The 26985-nt window shown below is 46.7% G+C and overlaps 2 protein-coding genes across 7 annotated transcripts in view; one reads left to right on the top strand and one right to left on the bottom strand.

The window, feature by feature from the left end:
* Window positions 1-26985, top strand: part of CYFIP2 (cytoplasmic FMR1 interacting protein 2) — a 148993-nt gene that overhangs the window by 73676 nt on the left and 48332 nt on the right. For all 5 annotated transcript variants that reach the window (XM_021076694.1, XM_021076692.1, XM_021076696.1 and 2 more), the window contains 5 exons: window positions 546-622; window positions 3346-3454; window positions 5562-5681; window positions 12258-12457; window positions 14058-14145. In XM_021076694.1, coding sequence (XP_020932353.1) covers window positions 546-622; window positions 3346-3454; window positions 5562-5681; window positions 12258-12457; window positions 14058-14145 — 594 coding nt within the window. The remainder of the gene's footprint in view (window positions 1-545; window positions 623-3345; window positions 3455-5561; window positions 5682-12257; window positions 12458-14057; window positions 14146-26985) is intronic.
* On the bottom strand, window positions 15816-25917 carry FNDC9 (fibronectin type III domain containing 9). Of its 2 annotated transcripts, XM_003134107.4 has the most exons (2): window positions 19239-19451; window positions 16020-17218 (listed from the first exon to the last, which is right to left on the bottom strand). In XM_003134107.4, exon 2 carries the CDS (start codon window positions 17209-17211, stop codon window positions 16513-16515), a length of 699 nt encoding a protein of 232 aa, XP_003134155.1. In that variant the 5' UTR covers window positions 17212-17218; window positions 19239-19451; the 3' UTR covers window positions 16020-16512. The 2 variants fall into 2 exon arrangements, with proteins under 2 accessions (XP_020932357.1, XP_003134155.1); XM_021076698.1 differs by having other exon boundaries at window positions 15816-25917.

Raw genomic sequence — 26985 nt, 5'->3', positions numbered from 1 at the left:
TTTTCCTCACCTGAGCATCATATTCTGCCACCAACATGACAAAACACTGAAAAGGCAAGACAGTCTCTTGTTCATTAAGAACCAAAGATTTTTAGCAAACCATTTTAAAATTTCCAATCACCATCAACTTCTTTGTTTGCAAAGCAAGGTAAAATAAAATGAAAAGAAAAGATAAGAGAGTAGTCTATTGGCAGAAATGAGGAGGCTGGTTTGTGTAATTGCAGGATGTGAAGCCCTGTCTGTGGTCCCCCCGGGCAGGTGGCAGGCTCCTCCTAACAGAGAGGAGGGGACCAGTCAGGAGGGAAGTTCCTCAGAAGCTTTTTGAATTTTGCCTTCTCTGTGCCTAGTTGAGGACCTTGAGAGCAAGGGGCTAGACTTCTCAAACATACTTGGCCACAGTATATTCTTTTTTTTTTTTTTCTTCAAAGCATCTTGCTCCGTAACATGCTGCAGGCAGCCTTACCCATCTGCCCTCTTCAGTTCTTCAAGTTTCTTTAATAAAGCCAGATAGTCACCATTGACATTTTCTGCTCCCTCTTCACCAGGTGAACCTGTGTTTTGATCAGTTTGTCTACAAGCTGGCGGACCAGATCTTTGCTTACTACAAAGCCATGGCTGGCAGGTACGAGAGCCCCAGGGCTGTGTGCGGCAAACCTTCCTAATATTGCTACCTGCAAGACAAGCTTCTCTCTTGCAAAACCTCCCTTCTTCTGGAGCATCTAAGGAAATCTGAGGGATTCCATGGGCCAGTTGGGTGCTAGAATGTAGAAGAAAGAAAAATAGGCAGCTCACGTGCTACAGTGAAATGACTCATGGAGCTTACAGTCTAGTGAGGAAACAGACATTACTAAAAAATCTAATGAATACACAGCAATGGGGAGATTCCTATGAAGGAAAGTTAGTAGAATTTATGAATTAGTCTTTGGGGTGGGTAACTGGAAAGGCTATCCTGAGAAAGTAATATCTAAAGTTGATAGGTGTTGAGAAAAACTAGGTGAAGAATAGGATAGGAAATTGCAGACAAAAGAAACTACTTGTGCAAAATCCCCTGTGGCAGAAGCATTGTAGTAATAACATGCCTGCTCCTACTTCACAGGGATGTAGAGAGGATTAATGTGAATTAGTCCATGTAAATGTCTCACTTGCAGACGAGGCAGGCTGCATGGAAAGCAGGGCCCAAGTTTGCAGCCTGTAGGCATTTATCCGAGGAGAAATGGAATGCCATGGGATGGTTTCCAAAATATGACAATGACTTGATTTGATTTTTATTTTCAAAAGTTTGAACTTTTGAAAACATTACGATGTAGAGAATGGATTAGAGATAAGCAAGAATGGATGTGTGAAGGCCAGATAGGAGGCCAGGGAAGAAGTCTGGCAAGAGGCATAGCAAGTGTTACAGGCTCATTGGTATTTTCAGTATGGGTTGATTTAGACCTCTGAGAATTCCTGGGTTCAAGGAACCCATGAGAGTACTGGTCAAGATAAACAACTCTCTCTCTCTCTCTCTCTACACACACACACACACACACACACACACACACACACACACACACACACACACAGTCAAGATAAACAACTCTCTCTCGCTCTCTCTCTATACACACACACACGCACGCACGCACGCACGCAAGCACATAGTATTTCCCTTCTTATTGGAAATTCAAATGGTACAAGCCAGTGATTTCAAGGATTGTTACTTATTTTTTTCTTTCTACAGTAAATATTTGCTTCATTTTGCTTCCAACAGCTGGAGTTGCACTGATGTATTTCAGAAAGGGGCTGGTATGCAGGTGTTCAAGAGTCTGTTAACACAGAATGTGCATTAAATGAAGTGAATGGCTCTTAATGATGGAAAGCAGAGAAAGCATATACTTAGGGATTCAGCGAAAGCTCTGAGGATACAGCCTTCCACAAGGAGTCACTTCCGGAGTATCTGGATTGAATTGCATGTTTTTCTAACAGTGATCTGGGCTTTCAGCTTCCCTAAGACCATGCTCCTGTCAAATATGCTGGCCCAGTGTCTGTGTAAACCGACTCAGATTTGTCAAACCCTGGGTCCTCCGTGTTTAGTTTACAGAATATCCTTATCTGAAACGGAACCCTTAATCTAAACCCCGCTCTGTAAGCTCTGTGGCTTATCAAAAGTGTGGGAAGGTGGGGGAGACTGAAAGAGGTTGGGAAGAGTCAGAGAAAACACAGGAGGGAGCAGATGATCTAGATCGATGCTGTCCGTCAGAAATATAACACAACCACAAAGGTAGTCCATTACATCCAAAATACTATAATTTCAACATCAGTAAAAAATTATTAGAAGGATCATTTTCCTGTTCTTCCCTATGTCTTCAAACTCTAGTGCATATTTGCACTAATAGCACATCTCAGCCTGGACCTGCCGCACTTCAGGTGCTCAGTCGGCTCACCTGGGGAGGGGTTGCTGTGATGAACAGTGTAGATTTAGATGATGTCTGTTTTCTGCTTAAAACCTTTCAATGGCTTCAGTTACATCTGCAAAACATCTAACCTCTTTATTGTGGTTTATGCCGTCCCACATGTCCTGGCTACTGGACAAATTCTGTAAATTCATTTCTGCACCATGCTCCCCAGCATATCCTGCCCTAAGTCTAGGCTGGCCGTCTTTTGTTTTTCTACCCATACCAAGCTAATCGTGCCCGCGAGATTCTTCTTCCAGCTCTTTCCATTTTTAGCATTTAGATCTCTGTCCCCCAGAACCTCTTCAGAGAGACTTTCCTGACCTCCTCGCACCAAGTGATCCTGTTTCCTTCTTTCGGAGCTCTTACCACTCAGCAGTCCGGGTCTCGGTGTGAATGATGATAAGAGTACATCTAATGCACAGGGCTGCTGTGAGATTAAAAATGACTGTGTGCGCGTGTGTATGTGGAAGCCTGGTGTGCTGTAAACACTATGCAGATATTCACTGTTGTCTGAAATTATTTTATCCCTCTGCTTATTTGCGTATTGTCAGTCTTTCTTCACTGGAATGTAAGCTCCATAAGAACAGGAACTTTGCATCCTCAATACCTAGAATGTTTCCTGGGATGTTACTAAGCAGGCCCTCAATTGCTTTTACGGTAAATGAATAAAAGGGAAAAAGCAGCTCACTGTCTGTGTTGCCTGTCTTTAACTTAGACATTCCATTTCACATATTGAGCTTGTTTGGCTGGGGAAAAAAATGTGAAGACTATGCTCTAGAGCAGAAAAAAATAATTTTAAAGTACGGAAGATACTTCCTAAGTAGATCCCATGGTTTGAAATACACGTGGCTAAGTGATTAAACACCATTCACTGTCATGTTTACTGGCCTTATTTCACTTTTATCCCTTACAGTGTCCTGTTGGATAAACGTTTTAGAGCTGAATGTAAGAATTATGGAGTCATCATTCCATACCCACCATCCAACCGCTATGAAACACTGCTGAAACAGAGACATGTCCAGGTATGGTGACAGAGATGGAGGGGGCTGCAGAGAGTAGCTGTGAGGTTAGCCTAGGGATCAGAAATCAGGACTGTATACCATTTGCCCTGACTATTGCCCTCAGCATCTTGTACTCAAGAGGCACTGGGCTTCCTTTGGTTCAAGTTCTAGGCCTTTCAGCCCATCTGTCACTCACTTCTGATAAGTAATGGCCTTTGTCTTCCTGTTGTAAGCTGTAGCCCACCTTCTTTAGTCAGGTCACATTCAGAAATGGGTACATATATCCTGAATAGGGCCCACTATGGTTTGCTATTGTGGAATTAGTCTCTGTTAACATTTGACCCCAGATGTAGCAAAGATGTTGCCAGGAGCTCAGAAACATATCCCTGATTAAAAATGTTAACATGAGCCGGGCGGAAAAAACAAGAGATGCTCCACCAGACCTGGTACCCTACTCCCAAGCTAGGCTGTCAGCCAAACAATGGTGAGATGACCTTTATGCTGTGACCTCTCTGTGCTTCTTCTGTGGATCATGTACTTGTGGAGGAGATTGGGGGGAAGGGGAGCAGGGTTGAGGCTGAGAACATGCTCTGAATAAAAGGAGAGGATTTATCCTGGAAAGCTTGGATATTCCCACTGCCATCAGAAATCCAAGGAGGAGTTCCTGTCATGGCTCAGTGGTTAACGAATCTGACCAGGAGCCATGAGGTTGTAGGTTCATTCCCTGGCTTCACTCAGTGGGTTAAGGATCCGGCCTTGCCATGAGCTGTGGTGTAGTTCGCAGATTAGACTCGGATCCTGTGTTGCTGTGGCTCTGGTGTAGGCCAGCAGCTACAGCTCCAATTAGACCCCTAGCCTGGGAAGGTCCATATGCCGCGGGTGTGGCCCTAGAAAAGACAAAAAAAAAAAAAAAAAAGAAAAGAAATCCAAGAGAAATGGAGAATTGGAAGAGGAAAAAACGTTTTCACCTCTGCCAACAGCAAGGGCTCTAAGAGAGCGTTACCTTTAGCCTCTCAGAGGTAACAGCTGTCAGTTATCACTGCAGCTGGAATTAGCCACAGGACGTTAATCCTGAGCGCTTTGGGTGCACATGAGATGGCTCTAAGCAGACTTAGTCAGTTGGTAGAAAATCTCTCTCAAAAGGAAGCACAAAAAAATTAAATAGTTAAGAATGATCCTTGGGTACCTAGCAAGTGAAATGCTTGCAGTAGGCACTCAGTAAATGGTTACTGCTATCTACATAGCATCTGCAGTAATGCCCGCATATACCCTGGGAATTATCCTGAGCTATATTTTCCATCATGTAATCAGCCCTTCTCCTCATGCTTTTCAATGCATCCCCATAAAGGCACGCGGTAGGCCCTTGCTGGGGAAACTTCTGCTCTATGGTGACAGTGAATTGGGACACAGGATGGATGCAGGAAGAACCTCAGGGCTAAATTCAGGATGTTGGCATCACCCAGGGTGCCAGAGCTTGTCCTGAACCTCTTCCTACAGTCTGAATGAATCCTATTTTTTCTCTACTTTTTATATTTCAAACCTACAGGGTAGTTTAAAGAATAACGCAATAAACACCCATATATATAGACTTTAGAACCAGATTCATGATTAGTCATGTTTTACCACATTTGCTTCATCTTCTTTTTCTTTCGTATGTGTTTTTCTCTCTCATGAATATATGAACTAACATAACATGGTAAATTCAGCATACTCCAATATAAAACAAAATAAATGAAAGTAAGGTGTTTTAAAAAGGAGTAGTAAATGTACTGTAAATACATATAGAATTTATGAAAACATTTTGTATAAACCATACATTAAAAAATACATTTTAACATACATACTTTTTTCTTATCCATGTAAGAGTAAGTTACAGACATCAGGACACTTTACTCCTGAGACCTTAGTACATATCTCCAAAGAACAAGGATAATCTCTCATTGAATTGTCATAGAGTTAGCATACTCGGGAAATTTAACAGTTCTTTTTTCTCTATTGAGTCCCTATTTGTCCTATCATGTTCTTTATACTCTTAGTCCAATTTCCTTTCAGTGCCTTGCATTTAGTTGTTGGGTGCCTGTGCAAATCTTAAGTCACCTGTCTCTCTCTGTTTCTGCCCTCCCTGCAGCTGTTGGGTAGATCAATTGACTTGAACAGACTCATTACCCAGCGCATCTCAGCCGCCATGTATAAATCCTTGGATCAGGCCATCAGCCGCTTTGAAAGTGAGGACCTGACCTCCATTGTGGTAAGAGACAGGGCATTGGGAGTTCTGCTCAGAGACTCCTCAGGCCAGAAGCCTCATTGGAGATTGTTGTTAGCCTAGAACTCAGCAAGTTAGAGGGAACCAGTGAGCCTCTTTCCCATCTGAATGAGCAGGGGAAAGAGACTTAAAAAGTAACCTTAGGAGTTCTCATCGTGGCTCAGTGGTTAAGAAATCCGACTAGGAACCATGAGATTGTGAGTTCGATCCCTGGCTCCCTGGCCTCACTAAGTTGGTTAAGGATCCAGCGTTGCCATGATCTGTGGTGTAGGTCACATATGCGGCTCGGATCCCGAGTTGCCATGGCTCTGGTGTAGGCCTACGACTACAGCTCAGATTACACCCCTAGCCTGGGAACCTCCATATGCCATATGCTGCAGGTGCAGCCCCAGAAAAGACAAAAAAGAAAGAAAAAAAGTAACCTTATTCTCCTGACTGCCTACAGAGCGAGAGTGGAAGGGGATTTTGCATTCTCTAAATATGGCCAGCCCTTGGGCACTGTTGCCTGTCCTTTAGGAGTCTACCCATCCAGCAATAGCTGGGTGGTCCTAAGAGAGTAGGGAAGGTTGCCTAACAGGCTTGGCTTCATGGCTCTGCAGTAATATGGAGCCCAGAAAGGCCCTTGATTGGTTTAATGCTCTGCTGTTGCCATCTTCAAATTCCTAATAATTTTTTAACAAGGGTCCCCACATTTTTTTCCTTTTTTGGCTGCATGGCATATAGAATTTCCCAGGCCAGGGATTGTATCTGAGCTGCAGCTGCAGCCTATGCCACAGGGATCAAACCCATGCCTCTGTAGCAACCCGAGCTGCTGCAGTCGGACCCTTAACCCTCTGTGCCACAGTGGGATCTCCATCCCACATTTTCATTTTGTTCTAGGACTTGCAAATTATATAGTTGTTCCTGATGCACAAGCATGGATTTATTCCTTCTTTTATTAACCAGCAATTTGAACTATTCTTGGCTAATTCCCTCCAAGAATTAGAATAAACTTGATTGATCAGTCTTTAGGTGAATCAAAGAAAGATTTTAATATTTCAAAAGAAGATGAGTAGAAGGAATGAGAGAAATAGAAAATCACCATTAGTACACCACAGTAATAATGGCTGCAGGAAAGATCCAGCAGCAGATGCTAAAATTAATAGGCAGAAATTAAAGAAGAGTATTTTAGGCTTCCTCTTATTATGAGGTTCCTAGAGTAGTCAAATTTATAGAGGCAGAAAGTGGAATGGTGGTTGCCAGGGACTAGGGAGTTAGTGTTTAATGCATACAAAGGTTCAGATGAGGAAGTTTTACAAGTTCTGTAGGTGGATGGTTGTGATGGTGGCACAACTATGTGAATGTGCCTAAAGCCACAGAATTGTGCATTTAAAAATATTTAAAATGGTGAATTTTATATGTATTTTACCAGAATTTAAAAATCAGCCACAAATTTAAAAAAAATTCTCTAAAAAAGAAACAGGATACTTGTATAGTCTCAAACTATCTCCTTCAATCATTCATTATTTTCCAAGGGAAGAATAGTAACTTTATAAGAGGGAAACCTGGCAGACATCATCTCAAACAAGCCCTGAAGTTTCATATCGCCAGGAATAAGATGTATTCATATATCCTCTGATATGTATGAAAAATGCAAAAGGCACAGTCTCAATCTTATCATGAAAATAGATCAGATAAGCCCAAATCAAATGGCATTCAGAAACAAAGAGTGCTTTTCAAAAGTGCCCAGAAACATAAAAGACAAAGAGATACTGGAAACTGTTTTGCAGTTGAAAAAGACTAAGGAGACATGACAGCTCCATGCAATGTGGGATTCTGGATTGAATCCTAAAATGGGGAGAAAAAAAAAAAAAAGACCTTTGTGGAAAAACTGAGGACATCTGAATAAGGTCTGTCATTTAGTTCATAGAATGGTACCAACATTCTCTTCCTACTATAGATAATTACACTATGATAATGTAAGATGTTAACTTTGGAGACTCTGGGTCAGGAACATACTAGAGCTCTGCAGTATTCACAGCTTTTCTGCCCATCAAAAATTATTTCAAAATAAAAAGTATTTTTTTAATGGACAAAATGGGTTTTCTTTCTTTCTTTTTTTTTTTTTTTTTTTTGAAAAAGGTGACTAGGAACAAGGACTCTAGTGTCCAAAAGACAGTGGGGTCCCAGTCCTGGCCCTGCCATTTACTGGCTGGGACTTTGGGTGAGTTGCTTACCTGGTACTACAAACCTGTACTACAATGGAGGAAATGCTAGAACCCACCTCATGGCATTGTTGTAAGGATGAAATGAAATATTGCCTGGAAAGAGCTTTGCAGAGCTCCTCGCACCTGATGGAAAAGAGCTAATGAAGAAAGAGAGAAACAGACATTTTGAGCTGCAGATGAAATGCTCTCAGGGTGGATTCTCAGCAGCATTTCCTAAGAGGACTTGACCCAGCTGCCCACCTAAGCCCTGGGTCACTGACTTGGAGAGACTATGTTTGATTGAGCACAAGTCTATCTGGGAGATTGGCTTAAGAAATGTTTTTATGGGAGCTCCCTTCATGGTGCAGTGGAAATGAATCCAACTAGTACCCATGAGGACTCGGGTTCGATTGTGGGTCAGCGACCCGGCATTGCCATGAGCTGTGGTGTAGGTTGCAGATGCAGCTCGGATCTGGCATTGCCATGGCTGAGGCTGTAGCTCCGATTCACCCCCTAGCCTGGGAACTTCCATATGCTGCGGGTGCAGCCGTAAAAAAAGAAAGGAAATGTTTTTCTTTCTTTTAGCCAAATTTTAGCAGTAATTATCTCCAAGAGGTGGGATTTTTATTTTTATCTTCTTTGTTTATCTGTATCTTCTCGTTTTCCGGTAATGAATGAGCATACTTTATGAAAAACTGGTTTTGGGGTGTGTGTGGGTGTCCACTGCCTCTTCCCACCCTGTGAAAGGCACTGAATGTTCTTTTTGCTGAGAACAAAATCAAAACAGGCAGTGAGAGCCTGTGTTTACTAGGTGAGGGCAATGCCCGGGGAAGAGTAGCTACCTCCCACTCAGCCCATGAAGGGGAGACCTGGTGATGCTCTCTCCTGGAGAAGGGGGGGGTCAGAGGGCGCGCTGCCTTGGCTGAGGAGCTTCTGCCTCCCCTGAGAAACAAAGCAATGAATGTGTTCCCCTCAGCGCTGCCCTTCACCTTAGAAGCTCTACCCTGAAATGGGGGAGGGGTGACTTGATGCCCAGCAGGGAGGGTTGCAGAGATTTCCTCCTGCACAGCTGAGCAAATTGATTCTCAGAGAGAGCCGATGCTGAGGTGGAGAGCTGGCAGTCTGCAGGCAGTGTTTTGTTTAGGCTGCAGAGCAAGTGTGTTGGAAATTTTGCACCAACATTTAGCACTTGGGAGAATGAGAATAAAACTGCAGAAGCTCTGGCAACGTCAAACCGGCCTTCCCAGATGGCAACAATTGCCTAGAAATGAAACGTTCAGGTTGGCCCGGCTGTGCTCTCTTGGGTTTGCTGGGTTTGCCGCAGGGCTGACCTATCAGGCTTCAGCGCTGTGTCTGTGTGTGAGTCCCCAGTTCTTCTGCCCTCTACCCCATCCCTGGGGGTGGGAGGGGCACAGATCTGGTTCACAGCCAAGTGTGGCTGACACTCAGGTTTTCTAGATCCCATGGAAGAGCTCTCTCCACTACTTCACAGAAGTTGCCTATTTGGGTGTTATATTTCCCCAGTTCTGCTTCTCTGTGTTGTCCCGCCACCCCCACCAGTACGCTGGCTTTACTGTACAGCACTGACAACCTCTGAGAAGGCACCTGAGCCCCCCCAACACACACACTACACACACACACACACACACACACACACGGCTTTGAAACCTCAGTGCCTTAATGCAATGAGCCTTGCGTCCCCAGGCAAGCTCCCTCTTCTGATACAAAGGCTGGAAGAAAGGGCTGATGCAAAACCCAATTAGCATCACATAATAAAACTCCTCGACTGTGCAGGGACTATACTTCTAGCAGCCCCCACGTCAGCAGAGTTGTGAACTCGCTCCCTCAGTCTCCCTCGTGAACACTGATGTGTTTTGATAAGCCTGTTACAATCACAAAACATTAGGAAATTCCTTCGTGGTGCAGCAGGTGAAGGATTCAGCACTGCCACAGCTATGGCGCAGGTTGCAACTGCGGCACAGGTTTGATCCCTGGCCCGGAAGTTGTGGGAACTTCCACATGCCATGGGTGAGGCCAAAAAAAAAAATCACATAACATTGAAATGGAAATTGTTCCCCAGTTTCTTACCAGCAGCTCTCTTCACCATAACAGGGCATCTCCGTGTGCTGAGGGATTCCATGATCTTAGAGATAAATCCATGCATATGCATTGCATTTATTTTTTGCTTATTTATTTATCTACCCCATCTAAATGAATGGGACCAAAATTGCTTACTGAGCCCCAAGAGATGGAAGCAGAGAGCTGATTCTGTATTTCCACCCTTCATGTACCTCATGGTGCACAGTGACTGGAAAATCTCTCTTCCAGCTACCATTTCAGAATTGAAATCCATATTTGGGCCGCCTTCTTCTTTTTTTAAGGGCTGTACCTGAAGGCTATGGTAGTTCCTCTGGAGGGGTTGAATCAGAGCTGCAGCTGCTGGCCTACACCACAGCCACAGCAACACAATTTGAGCCGCATCCTCAACCTACACCACAGCTCAAGGCAATGCCAGATAGCTGACCCACTGAGCGAGGCCAGAGATCGAACCCACATCCTCATGGATACTAGTCTGATTTGTTTCCCCTGCACCACAAGGGGAACTCCCAGATTTTGGCCTTCTTTGGAAAGATTGCAGGATCTGCCATCACTAAGCCCCGTTCCAGCCTGGTAACAGACAATGGGATGGTGTCAAGTAGCCACACCACCTTTATCTGGCAGGGGCTCTCCAGTTCACCATGGAAAGCCCGGCCCAGGCTCCTTCCTGCCCCTCCTGTCTCACTTACCTGCAGCTAATTAAGTTGCAAGCTTTGATCCAGTTCTCTGTCCCCAGTTTAGAGCCACAGAAGCTGAGTTTCAGTGAGACACAGCTCCAAGATTGGAAGTGTGGTCTAGGTCCAACATACTGTGGACCCCACCAGCGCTGGGGGAGCCTTGTGACTGATGAGAGTAAAAGGCTACCTCTTTGGACTGCAGAGAACTGAACTCCGACCCCTGCTCTTACAGCTGGCCCTCTGACCATGCTACCATCTGGCATGTTCTGTGGAACCCCCTTGCCAATGTTCTTTTAGCTTTTATGTTGTAAAACCATCTTTCCTTTTCAAAGGGCTGGCTCAGTAACTGCTTCTTCATTCTAGACAGCTGTGTCACAGGGGGCACATGCACGTATGGTGGTATCAGAAGACCTGGGATCTTGTCCTAAGCCCTGTAATCTGTATTCCCTCCATGACGTTGAGCGAGTTACTTCGCCCTCTGAGTCTCAGTTTTCCCCTTCTATGAAACATGGGTGGTTGTACCCACCTCAAAAGATGACTTAGCTACGACAACAGCAATGTTCTCGAGCACCATGGGGAGGAATGCCTTCTCTGTCTACAGGACTCCGCTTTGTTTCTCTTTGCTAGCGATGCAGCAAGGAACTAAAGCCAGCCCAAAGGGTTTTACTCACTTCATGACTTACCAGCAAATGCAGTGACCTGCTATGTCTGGACATTTTCCACTCTGCTCCGCACTCAGCTTGCGGGTGGGATTCCACATGACTAGGGCCCAGCACTCATGCACATCCTTGTCCGTGGCCTGCAGCCAAACCTTTGCCATCATGGTTAACCAACCCCTGTGTGACTGAGGAGGGAATGAATGTTCTGACCTGGCTGTTTTTTAAATTTCTGTAGCATACAGTGGTTAAGAATGTGAACTTGGGAGCCTAACTTCCTGGATTTGAAGCCAAGTCATCAAACTTCTTAAAGCCTAGTTTCTATCTGTATAAAGTAAGAACAGGCATCGTGCTGACCTTACAGTGGGTTTTGAGCATTAAGTGAGTTAACACATGTAAAGTGCTGGGAACCCTGCTTGGCACATATTAGATGGAACCATAAGAAATGACTAACACTGGGTGGTGTTTGACCTAAAAAACAGTATTTTCACCCTAATTGTATGTACTTAGGAGGTGGTAGCTCTTACGATTACTTTCTGCGGGATGGAGGTAGAGTCTCTGGTGATGAATGGACGTTCTCAGCTTGCTTTTACTTGACTTGCGGTTCTGAGGAGCAAGCTTTTCGCTTTCCAGTGTGGAAACTGGAAAGCAAGTAGTCCTGCTTTCTACCCAAGGGGGTGCAGACAAGGGATTTGCACCTGGTCTGTGGTCCTCGTTCTGGGGGCAGGCATGCAGCCTCTCTCGGTGTGGTCTGCCACTTCCCTCACTCCTCAGAAGAAGGGAACATTGTCACACGCGAGCACAGGCGTCCGAGTCTCCGTGTCGGCAGTTAGAAGGTTGTCTGAGGGGCTCACACCTGCGTGAAAGGAATCTGTCCAGTAGTGGTGCACGCGGACAGGGTGTTTCTGTAAGTCCTCAGCAGCCTCAGGCTCTCTCTCTGGGCAGGAGCTGGAATGGCTGCTGGAGATCAACCGGCTCACGCACCGGCTGCTGTGTAAGCACATGACTCTGGACAGTTTTGACGCCATGTTCCGGGAGGCCAATCACAATGTGTCCGCCCCCTATGGCCGCATCACCCTGCACGTCTTCTGGGAGCTGAACTTCGACTTCCTCCCCAACTACTGCTACAATGGGTCCACCAACCGGTAAGGGGGTCTCTGTGCAAAGGGGTCTGGGGCGGGGGCCGAAGCCACTAGCTTTCTCCTCCAGACCAGGCCCAGCATAGGTTGTCCACTCATTCCTGCAACAGGTGTCTCACGGTGCCCCTCCTGGGTGCAGCCTCGGTGCCGGAGGCGGGATGCCACCAGAAACACGTAGACACCCTCCTGCCTCTTGGAGCCTTCAGGCCAGAGGAGGAAACAATTGATAAATGCACTGTTATAAGCAGTGGATTTGCAGGAGGAGGAAAGCCCTCAGCCGTGTACCACCTGACCTAGTCCGAGAAGCAGTACAAACCTCAAGAGGGCATCCTCTGCTGAGGAAAAAGTGCTTGAATTGAGGTGCAAAGGATGAGCAGGAATAAATAAGGCAAAAGCCAGGAGGAGAGCATTCCAAGCAAGGTGTCTGGTGGAATGAGATGCCAGTGAGGGTGGAGCAGATAGGATGGTGATGGTGCCATGCGTGGTAAAGCAGAGCCCGGGAGGAAGCAGAACCAGACCACGCACTATCCCTTAGGCCACGTGAGGATGAGCATTTCTCAACCTTGGAAGAGGTGGAGGAAGGGAAGTGTCGTGATCAGATGGTAGGAGGCCCTGCACATGTGTGAATGCATTCGTGCATAGACATCTGCAGAGCACGTATTTCACACAGTGGAACAAGCCTTCTGAAAGGCTCACAGAGTCCTGGGTCAGGACTTATCCCATAAAGATTCAAAATGTGATGGCAGAGGTGATATATATCATGCACAAAACAATTTCCTAAGGATACATCGAAATGCCCCCGTGACAGGTCTTCTCAGTGTTGTTAAGGCCTGGCTCCTGGCCAGCATTACATAAGTGTGTGCCGAATGCGTGAAAGGGTCTGGAAGGAATCCACACATTTAGCAAGACAGACGTACAGTTCCCCAAAGATTTGGGATTTTTAATCCTCTTGAGCAGAGATCTGCAAACTGTAGCCCACAAGCTGCGTCTAGTTGCCAGTTGTTTTAGTTCAGCCCATGGGCTGAGACTGGTATTGACATTTTTAAGCAGTTGGGGGAAAACAATCCAAAGAATAACTATAATTTGGTGACAAGTGGAAATTGTTTGAAATGCACAAAGTTTTATTGGAACTCTGCCACCCGTGCTCATTCATTTACAGTTATTTGTGGGTATTTTCATCCTACAACAGAGCTGAGTTGTTGCGACAGAGACCATCTGGCTTGCAAAGCTGAGCATATTTGCTATCTGGGCCTTTATAGAAAGAGTTTGCAATGCCCTACTCTTGAGGAAACCAAACTGAGACTGGAGGATCTGGGCCTAGAGAAGGCTCTTTTCTGGCCCAGCTTGTTTGCAACTTTCTTGGCCACTGTTCTGAACAGCCTCAAGCCTGGAGTTGAGCCTGTGAACCTGGACTAGTTTTCCCATCTGTGCAAAGGAGGCAGGAGCTGAATGGGGGTGTAACACAAGAATTTAGTACCTGTGTAGGCAGCCGCCTAAGAAACAGTGTGGTTGTGCCCAGTGAGGAAGGGCTCTTGCTGTATAGCGTCCCATGAAAAATAATATTAGGACCCACTTAACTCCTGCCCCATCTCTTTTCTTCCACTAGTTTTGTCCGAACTGCCATCCCTTTCACCCAAGAGCCACAAAGAGATAAACCCGCCAACGTCCAGCCTTATTACCTCTATGGGTCCAAGGTGAGTGGTCTTGCCTGTGTCCTGCTTCTAAGAGACTAGTGAGCAAAAGCAAATAGACAGGTCTTCCCCAAACCAGAAATCAAGAGGCGTGGAGATGAAGAGGCATCAGTGAGCAGTCATCTTTATTTGTTCACAACTAGCAAGGGTAGCAGTGAGCGCGGACCAGGCAGGGCTGGGTTCTGGGTGGGACGGCTTGGGGAGGACTTCACCGAGGGGAGCAGGGCAGTGGGTGTGGGGGACTTTTGTCTTGGCATCACATCTCCTCCTGTTCTCGGTTGAGTCGCTATGGTACCATCCTGTGATTCTGGGATTTTGTGCTCCGTAAATATGGGGGATTGGCAGACAGGACGTGGTTGAGAAGGTAGAGCTTTGTAGGAAATCCCAGATGGCCGGAGCTGGAGCCGGGAGGTGGTCTCCTGTCTCTTGGCTGCTTTGTTCCCAACGCCAACCCTGTCACTAACTAAGCCTCCCAAGTGGTGCCTGTTCTAGACCTTCAGTCCTTTGCTATTGGTGAAACACATTCCCTGAGCCCCCACGAGACGGCAGCTGCTGGGCAGGTTTTCCATGCTGGGGAGATTGAGCAGACTCATCTTCGCCCTCCTGCAGTTCCATTTCCATACCTGTGGTGGGCACGAGGGACACCCCACCAAGTCCCACCAACACTGTGACATAGGCAAGAGGTTCGTTTCTTACCCTGCAGGTTTGTGTGGAAGAAGGCTGTGGGAGGGGTGCAGTAGCGCAACAACAGCCACAAAAAAGCCAAGATTGTGTGTGTGTGTGTGTGTGTGTGTGTGTGTGTGTGTGTGTGATGAAAAACGGCCACCTTTGGCCCCATTTTCTCAAAATAAGCGCAGATGGACTTAGAAGAAGAAATGACCAGATAGGAGTTCCTGTTGTGGCTTAGCGGGAACGAACCCTACTAGTATCCATTTGGATGCAGGTTCAATCCTTGTTCCTGCTCAGTGGGTTAAGTATCAGGCTCTGCCATGAGCTGTGGTGTAGCTGCCAGCTACAGCTCCGATTTGACCCCTAGCCTGGGAACTTCCGTATGTTGTGGGTGTGGCCCTTTAAAAAGAGAAAAATTAAAAGGACAGGTTCTCCTCTAGGTTGGGGAGCCCTAGATTGGGAATTATGAGGAACAAAGATGAGTGACACCGGCACCCGCCCCCGCCACCGCCTTGGGCCTGGAGGTGGGGCTCAGATGGTCTTAGGATGATGCTGGAGTGGTACAGGTGTCTTCTCCAGAGCGGCCAGTCTGATGAGGTCAGTCTCTCACTCCAGAGCACCCTTACAGACAGCATTGGAGATAATTCACACTCATGAGGTTAATTAACTGCCTCACAAAATGACTCCCTGTTCAGTTCGCTTTCAAACCGAGTATATTAAGGAACAGGGCTGACATTGAAGCTGATACATCTTTAATGCCTCTCCAGTGATTGCTCACCTCCCTTTTTATCAAAGCTAAGAGAGCAGGCCCTAAGCTCAGAGTCCTTAGCAGGCAATAGTATCTAAGTCAAATTAAATATTATTCTGTTTTCACTCTATTTATTATGTCTCTTCCCTTCTGTTTGTAGCAGGAGGGTGGTTTTTCATTTTGGAAGTCACATAAGGCTATCTTTTAAAATAAGCTTAAAAAATGAGTCAATTTAAAGAAAATGTATTATTAATGATAGAAAGATAGTCTGTGGCTTTAAGAAAGTGAAGATAGGGCGTTCTCTTGTGGCCAAGCATGTTAAGGATATGGTATTGCCACTGCAGCGGCTTGCGTCACTGCTGTGATTCAGGTTCGATCAGTGGCCCGGGAACTTTCAAATGCCACAGATGCAGTCAAAAAAAAAAAAAAAAAGGCAAAAAACAGTGAAGATGGGGTACAAGGTAGTGTGTGATAGCTGAAAGTTGGAAAACACTCTAGAGCAAAGCTTCTCATGTCTTTCAAAAATAACTCCCCCCAACGGTGGAGGAGACTGGAAATTCCCCTAAGCTGACTGATTGAAAGCAGAACTACAGAACTCCTCAACTCGAAAATTTCCTTGAAGTATTGTTTTATTTAAGTCATGCAAATTTTACTTTCTATACCATAACATATTCATGATTGTTTTAATATTAAAATAATGCCCTTGATTCCTGACCAACCCCCCAAATGGACAGTCCTCAGAGATGCCATGTTTCCTCCCTTGGCACACCAGGGGGGTATATGTTTTCCAGCTTGAAAAGCTTTGTCAAAGGGCATTCATCCAGCCAGGTGACCCACGAGAGCACTGACACTTGAAGGGAGACAATTGGGTGGTCTACAGAGGCATTTTTACAGGAGACCTACTGTGTGGAGGGCTTTAAGCTACCTGATGTGGGCTGCCTCCTCCCCACTTCTCACTCCCCAGAATGAGGCAGTACGTTGGCGGGAAGCTCACCAGCCTCCCTCTGCAAGGCACCCATGTCAGGGGCATCCTGATCAGCTTCAGCAGCTGCAGGAGGGGCTTGGCCTTCTGCTTCCGCTGCAGCTCCAGAGTTGTCGCGTGGCAGTTCCACCAGGGGGAGCCCCTGCAGGTCTTCCTCCCCCTGCCCCAGAGCTGGGGCATCCTCTGGCCATCTCACCAGACCATTGGCTTCCTCCATGTGGCCGGCTCTGTACGACCATCGAGGCTCATGGCAACGGATGCACCAGAACTGGAGGCAGATGAAGGCTAAGACGGCTGTGAAGCAGGCCAGCAGAATGGCCATCAGCACCCACAGGGAGAGCTGGGGGTCTACCAGGGAGCTTCCAGCAGCCAGGGGACTCTTATCCAGGGTGTGGAACATGGTGCAGTAGTGCCTGTAGGGGAAGAGAATCTTCTTGCAGCTGATGCACAGGAAGTAGAGGGTGGAAGGGGTGAGGTGTTCCAGCACCACGGAGCTGATTGTTCGAGGCACCTTCTCCTCGTGGTGGAAGCTGTAGCGAAGATAGCCAGAGAAGATGCTGTTCCAGTTGGGCCTGTACATAATATGGTAATAGTCCTCCAGGCAGGGCTCCGAGGACGACCAGGAAATGATGGCTCCCGTATAAGAAACGTTCCCAACCTCGATGTTCATCTCGATTCTGAAACCAGAATCAAAGTCAAGAGTGACACCCCCTTGTTTAAGGACTGATTTATGATCGTCGTAGCCACCACGCATTGAGCATTTGAGATGGGGGCTAACGTTGCCCAACCCCCCTCGTTTTACAAAGAAATGGAGGCCAAGAGGTGACAACACTCAGCGAGGCATAGCTAAGAAATGGCAGGACCATGGTTCAAATCAGGGCTGTCTCATGCCAAGGCCAGGGGCCTTCAGGCCTAAATAAAGATGCACTCATAGCCCCCAGCCGCAACCTGCCCTGGCTCATATTCTTTAAATACAACATAGTTCCTAAACTTTTTAAAAAAAGAAGAAGAAGAAAGGCAATGAAAGGAGAAACAAGCACAACCTCAGAGTCCCTCCGTTAGTCACCGAGGGTCTCTGACCTCCAAGTCAGGCAACCGTTTCACCTAAAATTTCCCTCTGGACCTCCCGATTTTGTCTCACTGCTGTGCCTCATTCACCTAGAACATCCTGGCCTTGGGGTGCTTCGCCTCCCAGGTCTGTAGCCCGTGGCCAGAGGAGACGGGCATCACTCAGCGGCTTGTGACTCAGGAGCAGCTGGTTCCTCCCCAAAACCTCTGCTTTATGTTTTGTCCATATGCGTGCTTTTTTCAACACCACATTACCCAGGAAGTTGGTTTCCTGGGTCAACATAGCTCCACATACCGGCATAAACTGCTACCGCGTGCTACTGCCCGCCACACTGTGCATGTTAACCACCGATTGCCGGGTCACAAATCATGTTCGAAGCTCAACATACAACGATATGTGTCCTCAATTCATCACATCCTCTAAGCTAGGTCCCCATTTTACAGATGGGCCATCTGAGAGGAGCAATCAGCTAACAAGTATAAGACCCAAAGCCACGTAACCGCTGGATGTCCCAGTGCAAGGCGGCCAGATTTAGTAACAGAAGGTTATTGCATGGTGAGGTGCTGGTACTAAGACTGGGTTGCTGTTTTTCCCAACAAATCGGTGAGTCCTCTTTAGATTACCGGCCCTCTCACTTTCAGATAAGTGCGCCATCTTCAGGCTTTTCCGTTTCTTTTTAATTCTGTGTATTTGACAGAGACTGAATTTCCCCTGAGCTAAATTCTGGGCCAGCCATGTTCAACCTGTGTATGTTCACGTGGAGGTCTCACCAGCTCTATTCTCTGCCCTTCCTCTCTCACGTGAAATACAGAAGGTTTCATTTTAGATCACAGCAACAGAGTCTCACACAGTCGATCGGATTTGAGCTTGAACTGGATATGAAGCCACACCGATGCCTTTTACGAGCGCTTTCTCTCCTCCCTGCCTCCCTCCGACCTCCTGTTTCCTTGCCTGTGCCCCTAGAGGAGGTGGGCTGCAGGGAGATGCATGGCAGTGAGTGATTTTACAGTCCTTGTTTTTCTTCTCTAAGGATGGCAGTGAACTGGAATGCTCAGGAAGGGGAAGATTCCTTTCCATTTAGCTGGAAATTTTTTTCCCCAGCAACATGGGGCATAAGACGGATGAGACAGGTACACTGAGATCCCTCCAGAGGGTCTTTGCAGAGGAGACAGCGTATCTGCACTCTCTCCGTGGTCTCCTTCTCTTACCCACCCGTCTACCCCACCCCAGCACCCCACACATCCCCGTAAATGCACTTCGGACCACAATGAAAAGAGCTGAATTCATTATTTGTGATTCGGAGGCAAGAGCCCTCGTAAACCCTTCCATCAGGAGGGATCAGGAATCACATTTCTTGTCGTGAATCTTTTCTGCTGTTTGCCTCACATCTGTGCTGGCTGCCTTTGCGGACTGAGTTTTCTACAGCAGACATTTTAAAGAGCTTTCTGGCAAGATGCAGCATGCACAGCTTTTAGGAACAAATGTCTCCCTTCTTTATTTTTCTTCCTCTGCTTCTGTTTCTGAATCCCCCCTATTTTTAGCTATTGATATTATCATGGCCTGGCCCTATTCCAGACAGAGTATTAAAGGAAAAGCCATTTCCATTTCCAAGAGGAGCCATCCCTTACCTGACGCACACAGTGGATCCGGGTAGAACGCAGCCCTCAGAGGCACAGTGGACCAAGGCTGAAGGCTGGTGCCCTCTTCCCTCCTCTGCTCTGGGCTCTCCTTGATGTCTCGCTTGCCACTGTCTGAGTAATCCCACTGTCGCCCCCAACGCTCACGTTATTCATTTCTTCAGATCAGCATCATTCACCATGGCAACCAGCAGGCATCTGTACGCACGATGTTTCAGGGACCCATCTGGGGAGGCTTTTGCCCAGTGAGAGGAGCTCTCATTCCTTTGGCCAAAAAATAAATAAATAAAAGGCAAACCCTGCACATTGATCTCAGAATGGTACTGATTCTTCCAAGGCTCCTGAATTGTCTCTCTTGTAAGCCAGTTGTCATTTTTTCCCCACCAAGACCCTCTTTAGACAGTGGTTTCAAATGTAAAGATGCTCTTCTCTCTTCTCCCACAAGTAAAGAAATAATTGTATTTTCATCTCCTCCCACCCCATTGCCACCCCACATCCCACCCCATCTCTATATTCTCTTCTATCTTTATTCTCGTCTCTGGCAGCACTACCTAGTTGTATAACCCTGGTCAATACTCTGTTGTTCTTTGAGCCAAAGTTCCATCACCTGTAAAGCTGTAGGCTTGGACTAGATCAGAAGGACAGATAGAAGATCTGAGTACCACCCCTGCCCAGTCCTGAACACATGTGAGGCTTGCCAGACCATCAAGATATTGTTCTGAGTTGGTTTGAGTGTCCCTCCACCTTGCCCCAAATTCAGGTTCACCTAGCATCTCAGAACAGGACCTGGGCTGGAAGTAGGGACTTTGTGGATTTCATTAGTTAAGAATCTCAAAATGATATTACCCTAGATTTAGGAGCAGTAACTGGTGTCTTTATGAGAAAAGCGAGGGCGATGTATACCCAGAGAAACACAGAGGGTGGGATCCATGTGAAGACAGAAGCAGAGACTGGTGTGCTGCTTCCACAAGCCAAGGACGGCAGGAGCCAGTGGGAGCTGGCAGACGAAGACGCAAGGAAGGACTGTCCCCAAGAACCTTCAGGGGGATTTTTTTCCCCAAAAGCCCTACGGCACCTTGAGTTCAGACCCCAGCACTGTGAGAGATGAAATTGCTAACGTTTGAAGCCATCACCTTGGCAGTAACTTGTTACAGCAGCCTCAGCTCAGGTGGATTTAGACCTGAATTATACCATGATAATCAAACACAAATCAGGTGTTTTTTTTAAGTCATCTTTTTTCTTCTTGGTTCTTGGCCCATAAATGTCTCTTGGTTCACATCAGCTTTAATCAGAAAGTTATAAAGAACTGCCTGGTGGGTCACAGCTCCCCGACCCAGGCCAAGAGTCTCTGTGAGGAGTGGGGTCTCATGACGCCTGGCATCCCTCAGTTAAACGCGTGCTCTGTGCTTCTGTGATATTTAATCTTCCTAGGGGTCTGTCTAAGGTCTGCAGTGGTGCCCGCTAATGGCAACTCCCTGCTGAGCATTAGAGCATCCTCTGCACAGAAAGGCCAGTGCGCTGGTTTACAGAGACCTTTTGAAAAGGTTATTTTGAGGGGAATAAAAATACCCAAGTTAGGGGGCCTGTAGAGGGATGAGATGGAGCTCAGGCATTTCCCACCAAAAATGGGAATTTATTTTTACTGCTCATGGATGCTGTTTTTTGAAAACTAGGTGGTTTTTTTGTTTGTTTGTTTTTGAAAGCCACACTCGTGGCATATGAAGGTTCCCAGGCTAGGGGTCGAATCAGAGCCACAACTACTGGCCCACACTGCAGCCACAGCAACTCGGGATCTGAGCTGCATCTGCGACCTACACCACAGCACACACAACGCCAGAGCCTAAACCCACTGAGCGAGGCCAGGGATCGAATCCTCATCCTCATGGATCCTAGTTGGGTTTGTTATTGCTGAGCCACAATAGGAACTTCAAGCACGGAGCTTTTTATCTCAGGAGCTGAGACACTTGGAGAATGTGAGGCTCAGAAGTCCTCTTGGTTCACAGATCCCAGGAGAAAGGGTAGCTTTCCTCAGGCTGGGTGACTATTGAGTGGCAGAGCCAAGAGTAGCATCTGCATCCCCGAGTCCAAGTCCAGGGATTGCCCTGCTCCTTTGGGCCATCACCATTCGCCAGCAGCACCCAGAGGAGTCCAGAGCCCTGTGAATGGGGCAGATCTCCTGGGACGTGGCTTGGGGGATGGCACTCAAGCCTCGCTCACTCTCCCTACCTTCAGGGAGGACCCTTTTGCGGTGCTTCCAAGTGGCAGCCCCATCAGCCATCAGGCCAGGAGGTCTCATTAGTAAATCATTGTCAGAGGAAAACAGCCAAGAGCAAGGTCCCTGCACTTCCCTGAAGGTGGCAGGGAAGGGACAGTGGGAGGGCATATCTTGGTCCCAAAGCTGATTGGCACCAGTGATTAACGTCCCCAGGCTGGGTTCAAATCCTGCCTCTATGGCCTTGGCCAAATTTTCTGACTTTTCTAGGCTTTGGTTAACTCTTTTGTAAAAAGGCAATGATACTGTTGTAGCAGTGAGATGAACCCACTTCTATAGGCTGGGCTCAGGCACTGTGGCTGTTGTTTTTACAAAAAGATCAGTGGGTCAGGGGTCAGGGCCATGTGCTGAGTTGGGCGTAGCTTCACCCAGACTATAAGGTTTGCACCCTGCATGATGCTTCCTTCCCTTTTTTTCTCCTTAAAGCAGCTTTGTTGTTTTAAATGTATATGCTCATGGTTACAGGAAGAATGTCAAAAAGTTCAAAGGCAGCAAACTCAGACAACTTGGAAATAACCACCGAGAACCTTTTGGTGCATTTGACATGGGTTTTTTCATTTTTCCCATGGGGAACTCTTTGAGGTAGACCCATTGACCAGAGGGAGAAACTGAGACTTGGAGGACTAACTAACTTGACCAGTATCACAAAGCTAGACTAGGGCAGCTCTGCCCTACTCCAAAGTCTGTCGGTCCAGAGCCCAGGCTCCTAGCTGGCCTTTTCAATGCACTGCTGTTCTGCTTGTGTTGTTCTTTGGCCAGCGGTGGTTGACAAGAGCTCTTTGCCTTGTGGTTGACTCTGTGAGAGGTAGAGACAGGACTTCGCAGTTTGGTGGATTCCAGAATGATGGGAGCAGGCAGGGAGCTAAGAGACCTCAGAGAGAACGTGCCTGAAGGTAGCCAACAGATGCAGGAAGAACATCAGACACACTTGAAGAAATACGTCAGCAAGTGTTTCCTCTTCTGGAGCCTGGAATCCTGCTAAGAGTTCTGTCACTTAGGGTTACGGTGATAGTAAATGTTAAAAAACCTCTAGTGATCACCTCAGTAACCGAAATATGGTATAGGCGCCAAAACTTTAAAAAAAGATTATTCTCTAAGTAAATTATAAAGAGCCTATCATAAAATTGCCTTCCAAGTGATATGGATTGTGGCACAAGTCACTCTTGAAATTATACCAATAACTTCCCAATAATGTTTCAGTTTTGGGAGGTTGTTGGTAGGATCTTTGGTTTGGTGTGGTCCTTGTTATCGCAGCAATGCTCCGGTGTGGGCCTTGATTTGACCTCAGAGAACTTCATCACACTCTTGCTGCACCTTTCTCATGAAATCATAGTCCCTGGGACCCAGGACCCGGTGCTTTGCTGCAGCAGGCTGGGCACATCTCAGCCGACTTCATACCTGAGCGCCAGCACCTACCACGTGGCCTGAGCGGGGCAGTCTGCCTCAGCCCCAGGCAGCCCCACCAGCAACCCTACCCTATTTGCTGCTACCACCCCCACTCTTATGTCTGCCTGGCCCTGCTTCCAGACTACACAGCATTATTTATCCCCTGGTCCAGTAGAATTTTGTTATTTTGGTGATCGGTCAGTAGCAGAATATCATCTTGTGTTTCATGTTAAGCGAGTCACTTCACTTCACTTGCACTTGAGATTCCTCCTCTGCTAAATGGGGGATGATTCTACCTGCCTTACCTGGTGCTGGAGGCTCTTTATGGCCCCCAAAGATAGCAAGTCCTAATTCTGGAACCTGGAAGTGTGACTTTATTTGGAAAAAGGGGCCTTGTACATGTGATGAAGTGAAGGATCTGGAGATGGGAAGATTTTCCTGCTTTATCAGATGGGTCCTAAATGCCATCCCTAGTGTCCTTATAAGAAGGAGACAGAGGAAAGTTCCACGCCAACAAGAGGAGATGGCCAGATCTCAGCGGAAAGTTTTGAAGATTGCAGTGATGCAGCCACAACCCAGGGGATGCTGGCAGCCACCGGGGCTGGTAGAGGCAAGGGATTGATTCTTGCCTGGAGCCTCTGGAGGGATGGTGGTCCTGCTGGTGCTTTGATCTTGGTCCAGTGATACTGATTTTGGATTATGGCTTCCAGAACTATAAGAATAAACTTCTGTCATTTTAAGCCCTCGGGTTTATGGTAATTTATTCCAGCAGCTGTGGAAAACAACTACAGCTGGGCAGCTACAAAGGAATTATTATGTAAAAACATTCATAAGCAGGGAACCGTGATATGCTTGTGTGTCATCGTATGAGTACAGTTTATTTTAGAAGTGGTGATATTGGTTTCCTCCAAAACTTTCAGCATCTCTGGGGATTGCAGTGTTGATAGGATCTCTCTGAACAGGAGGGCTTGGTTCCTTTTCCCCTTGCCTTCTCCAAAGGGCTTGTTCCTGAGATAGAAAAAGGAAGGAGCATCCTTTCTTGAGGTCTCTACTGCAACTCCCCTGGGTCTTTCAGCCTCTGAGCTGAGAAGACCAAGAAGGAAGCCCCATGTTGGATACCCAGCCCTAGAGTTCACTAAACATCAAGGAGGGACTGATAGGGAAATTCCCTGGTGGCCTAGTGGTTAAGGATTTCACGTTGTCACTGCCATGGCTCAGGTTCAATCCCTGGACTTGAACTTCCACATGCCCCAGGCACAGCCACCCCCCAGCCCTCCAAAAAAGGTACAGACAAAATGTCAGAAATTTTACCCACTCCCTAGCAATGGATTTGAACCTGTAACTCAGGATTTATCAGTCCTTTAAACCATCTTACTCTGTGGTCTTTGCAACAAGGATGATGTTGCTATTTTATTCATTTACCCAAGCCTTCAATTACCTGCAGTAATTTTAGAGTGGCATGCCACTCTCAGCCTTTCTCTGAATTAGACCACTATGTCTGTGCTGGTGGCTGATGGTGTTCAAATTGTTCAAGGAACATTAGAGAAATTGTAATACAGGAAATTAGAAACAATTTTAATTCCTCTTGGGATCTCTGAAAATAGCAATTGTCATTCCAGAAAGCAGAGATGCAAATTGCTTGAAAATTCAGTTTGCCAAATAAACAGGTCTCCTTGTTTGGACTGGCTGGCCTTATTTGTCATCTGGTGAAAGATAGAGGCCTTATGGCCAGGAGTCCATATACAATACTTTAAAATGGTTAAAATGGTAGATTTATGTTTTGTGCCTTTCACCACAGTTTTTTAAAAAACCCTATTTACAGATAATGTGACAAGGCCCAGGTCTACCAAATCAAACTCAACTTTTTTTTTCCTCTCCCTAAAACACGATTTTGCCTTTGAAAAAAATGTGCATCTGTGTCACATATTAATACTATGGCCGATTCCTGAATCAGGATTATTTCTTGAGAGCTCATAAAGGATCTCCTTTGTGCAGGATGAACTTAACCAAGCTTGATCTGAAGTGAGGCATCCTAAACAGGATACATAATTCTTTTCTAAAGGCAGACCTCGATTGGAACCCAAATCATTTAGCAGGATTGGTTCAGTTAAGAGATGTGTAGCAAGTTTCCAGTGTCTCAAGTCATGTTGCATTCCTGTTTTTCTTTGCCAAACCTCAGAAAATGCCCCGGCTCCCATATTCCCACATTTTCTCAATAGGGCCCAGCCTCCTATTGAGCCAGCAGGTCAGACAGATGCTCTTCGGGGTGTGTGTGTGCACGTACCTTCTAGCATGGGTGTGATTCTTCCTGCATGGGTGTGGTGTGGTTTTGCTGTGGTTTTTGGTTTTTGTGGGGGGGGGAGTGGGGGGAGCTTGTTTACTTTTCAAGGAGGGTTTGAATTCTGTTCCTTTCATGCTGGTCCTTCCTGAGTCTGGGCCATCAACTGAGGCCCTAATGTCTGGTCTTGACCAGAATCCAAGACTGATATAGGAATGTCAGCAGGAGGCCTCCTGTGTGCATTGAGCATGTCTTTAAGGGGGATTTTTTTTTAAAGCCCTATGTGTGATGAAACAATTCCAGAATTCTTCTTCTTCTCTGCCTAGAACTGGGGAAAGCTGCTCAACAGCGTCCATGTACTCGAATATATTTTTATTTGTGCTTGCCAGGAAGTGCTAAGGGAAACTTGTATTTAGAAGCTCCTTGGGCTGGAGTGAGGGTTAAGAAGATGGCTAAGGAGTTCCCGTCATGGCTTAGCAGTAATGAACCCAACTAGTATCCATGAGGATGTGGGTTCGATCCCTGGTGTCACTCAGTGAGTTAAGAATCTGGTGTTGCCATGAGCTATGGTGTTGCCCCTGCAGATACAGCTCTAATTCGACCCCTAGCCTGGGAACTTCCATATGCCATGGGTGTGGCCCTAAAAAGACACACACACAAAAAAAGAAGACAGCTAAAAAGGATGAGCGCCAGGAGGACCACACTGGAGCCTGGGCATTGGAGGGGAGCTAATAATACATCTATTCCAACCCTTTGTTCTAGGCATGGGGCCCTTCTCACAACCCTTTGTCATGTTTCTCAGTCTCTACCCAGCACAGTCTGTTGTTGGACAGCTCCCATTTTTATAATGTTCTAAATATTGAGCAAAATCTGCATTTTGCGGTGAGTTCCGTCAGCAGGTGTCAGCTCTGTCACATCCCCATCTAGGATGCACACTGTGTTGTATTAAATTGCATCCCACAGGGGGCCTCTCCTCGCCACACCCAGAGAATCATGATTGTGGCCAAAGCCCCTGGAGGGAATTTGACCAGGAAGCTGTATTTTCTTAAGTCTTTACCTACCAAATTAGCAAAACAAAGTAAGAGGAAGGGCTGTTATTTCAGCAAGGGCTTCTGGGGTGCCAGGCACCCTGCTAGGTGCTTTCTGTATGTTATCTCATTTAACCCCCTGTTATCTCCAGCAAACCGGAGGTGGTGTTGTCCTCTTTACTCAGGGTAAACCAAGGCTGAGAGAGTTCAAGCAAGTTACTTGAGACCATCCAGCTAGTATATTTGTGGGACTGGATTTTGAACTCAGGTGTGCTCACCCCCAGGAAATAACTCTGGACTCAAAGCCAGAAAAGAGGTCACAGAGTCACACGGGGGAGGGGAGGAAAGTGGCTGATGGCTTTTTGTCCGCTCCAGGGATATCCATTTGAAATCTGCTCAAAAAATTCCTCTCACAGGAAAAAGGACTGAACATGTTCAGAGCTTTACTGGATTTAGAGGGAGGCCCTAGTGCCCAGTGTGCATGAGAAATGAGGGGGCAGCTCTCTTGGGGGATGAGCCTGGGAGGTGCCCTTGAGGCTATGAGCACAGCCAGTCACTGTCTCTCGTGCCTGTTCAGGCTCGAGCTGCAGCCCTCTTCAGGAGAAAACTCAAATCCCATTGCTGTCTTGTAATCTTTGAAAGCAAATGTTGGGCACTAAATTAGGCTACGAGAGAGCCCAGCGGACCTTTTCATTTCCTTTCGTATGAAGGTGTAATCATAAGCAATTAGAATGTACAGTCTTAGTTCAGGTTGCTGTAACAAGAGTACCGTAG

Source organism: Sus scrofa, chromosome 16, assembly GCF_000003025.6.
Source record: "Sus scrofa isolate TJ Tabasco breed Duroc chromosome 16, Sscrofa11.1, whole genome shotgun sequence".
NCBI classification, from domain to species: Eukaryota; Metazoa; Chordata; class Mammalia; order Artiodactyla; family Suidae; genus Sus; species Sus scrofa.
The sequence above is the reverse complement of the archived record's forward strand: the minus strand, read 5'-3'. Positions and strand labels throughout refer to the sequence as shown.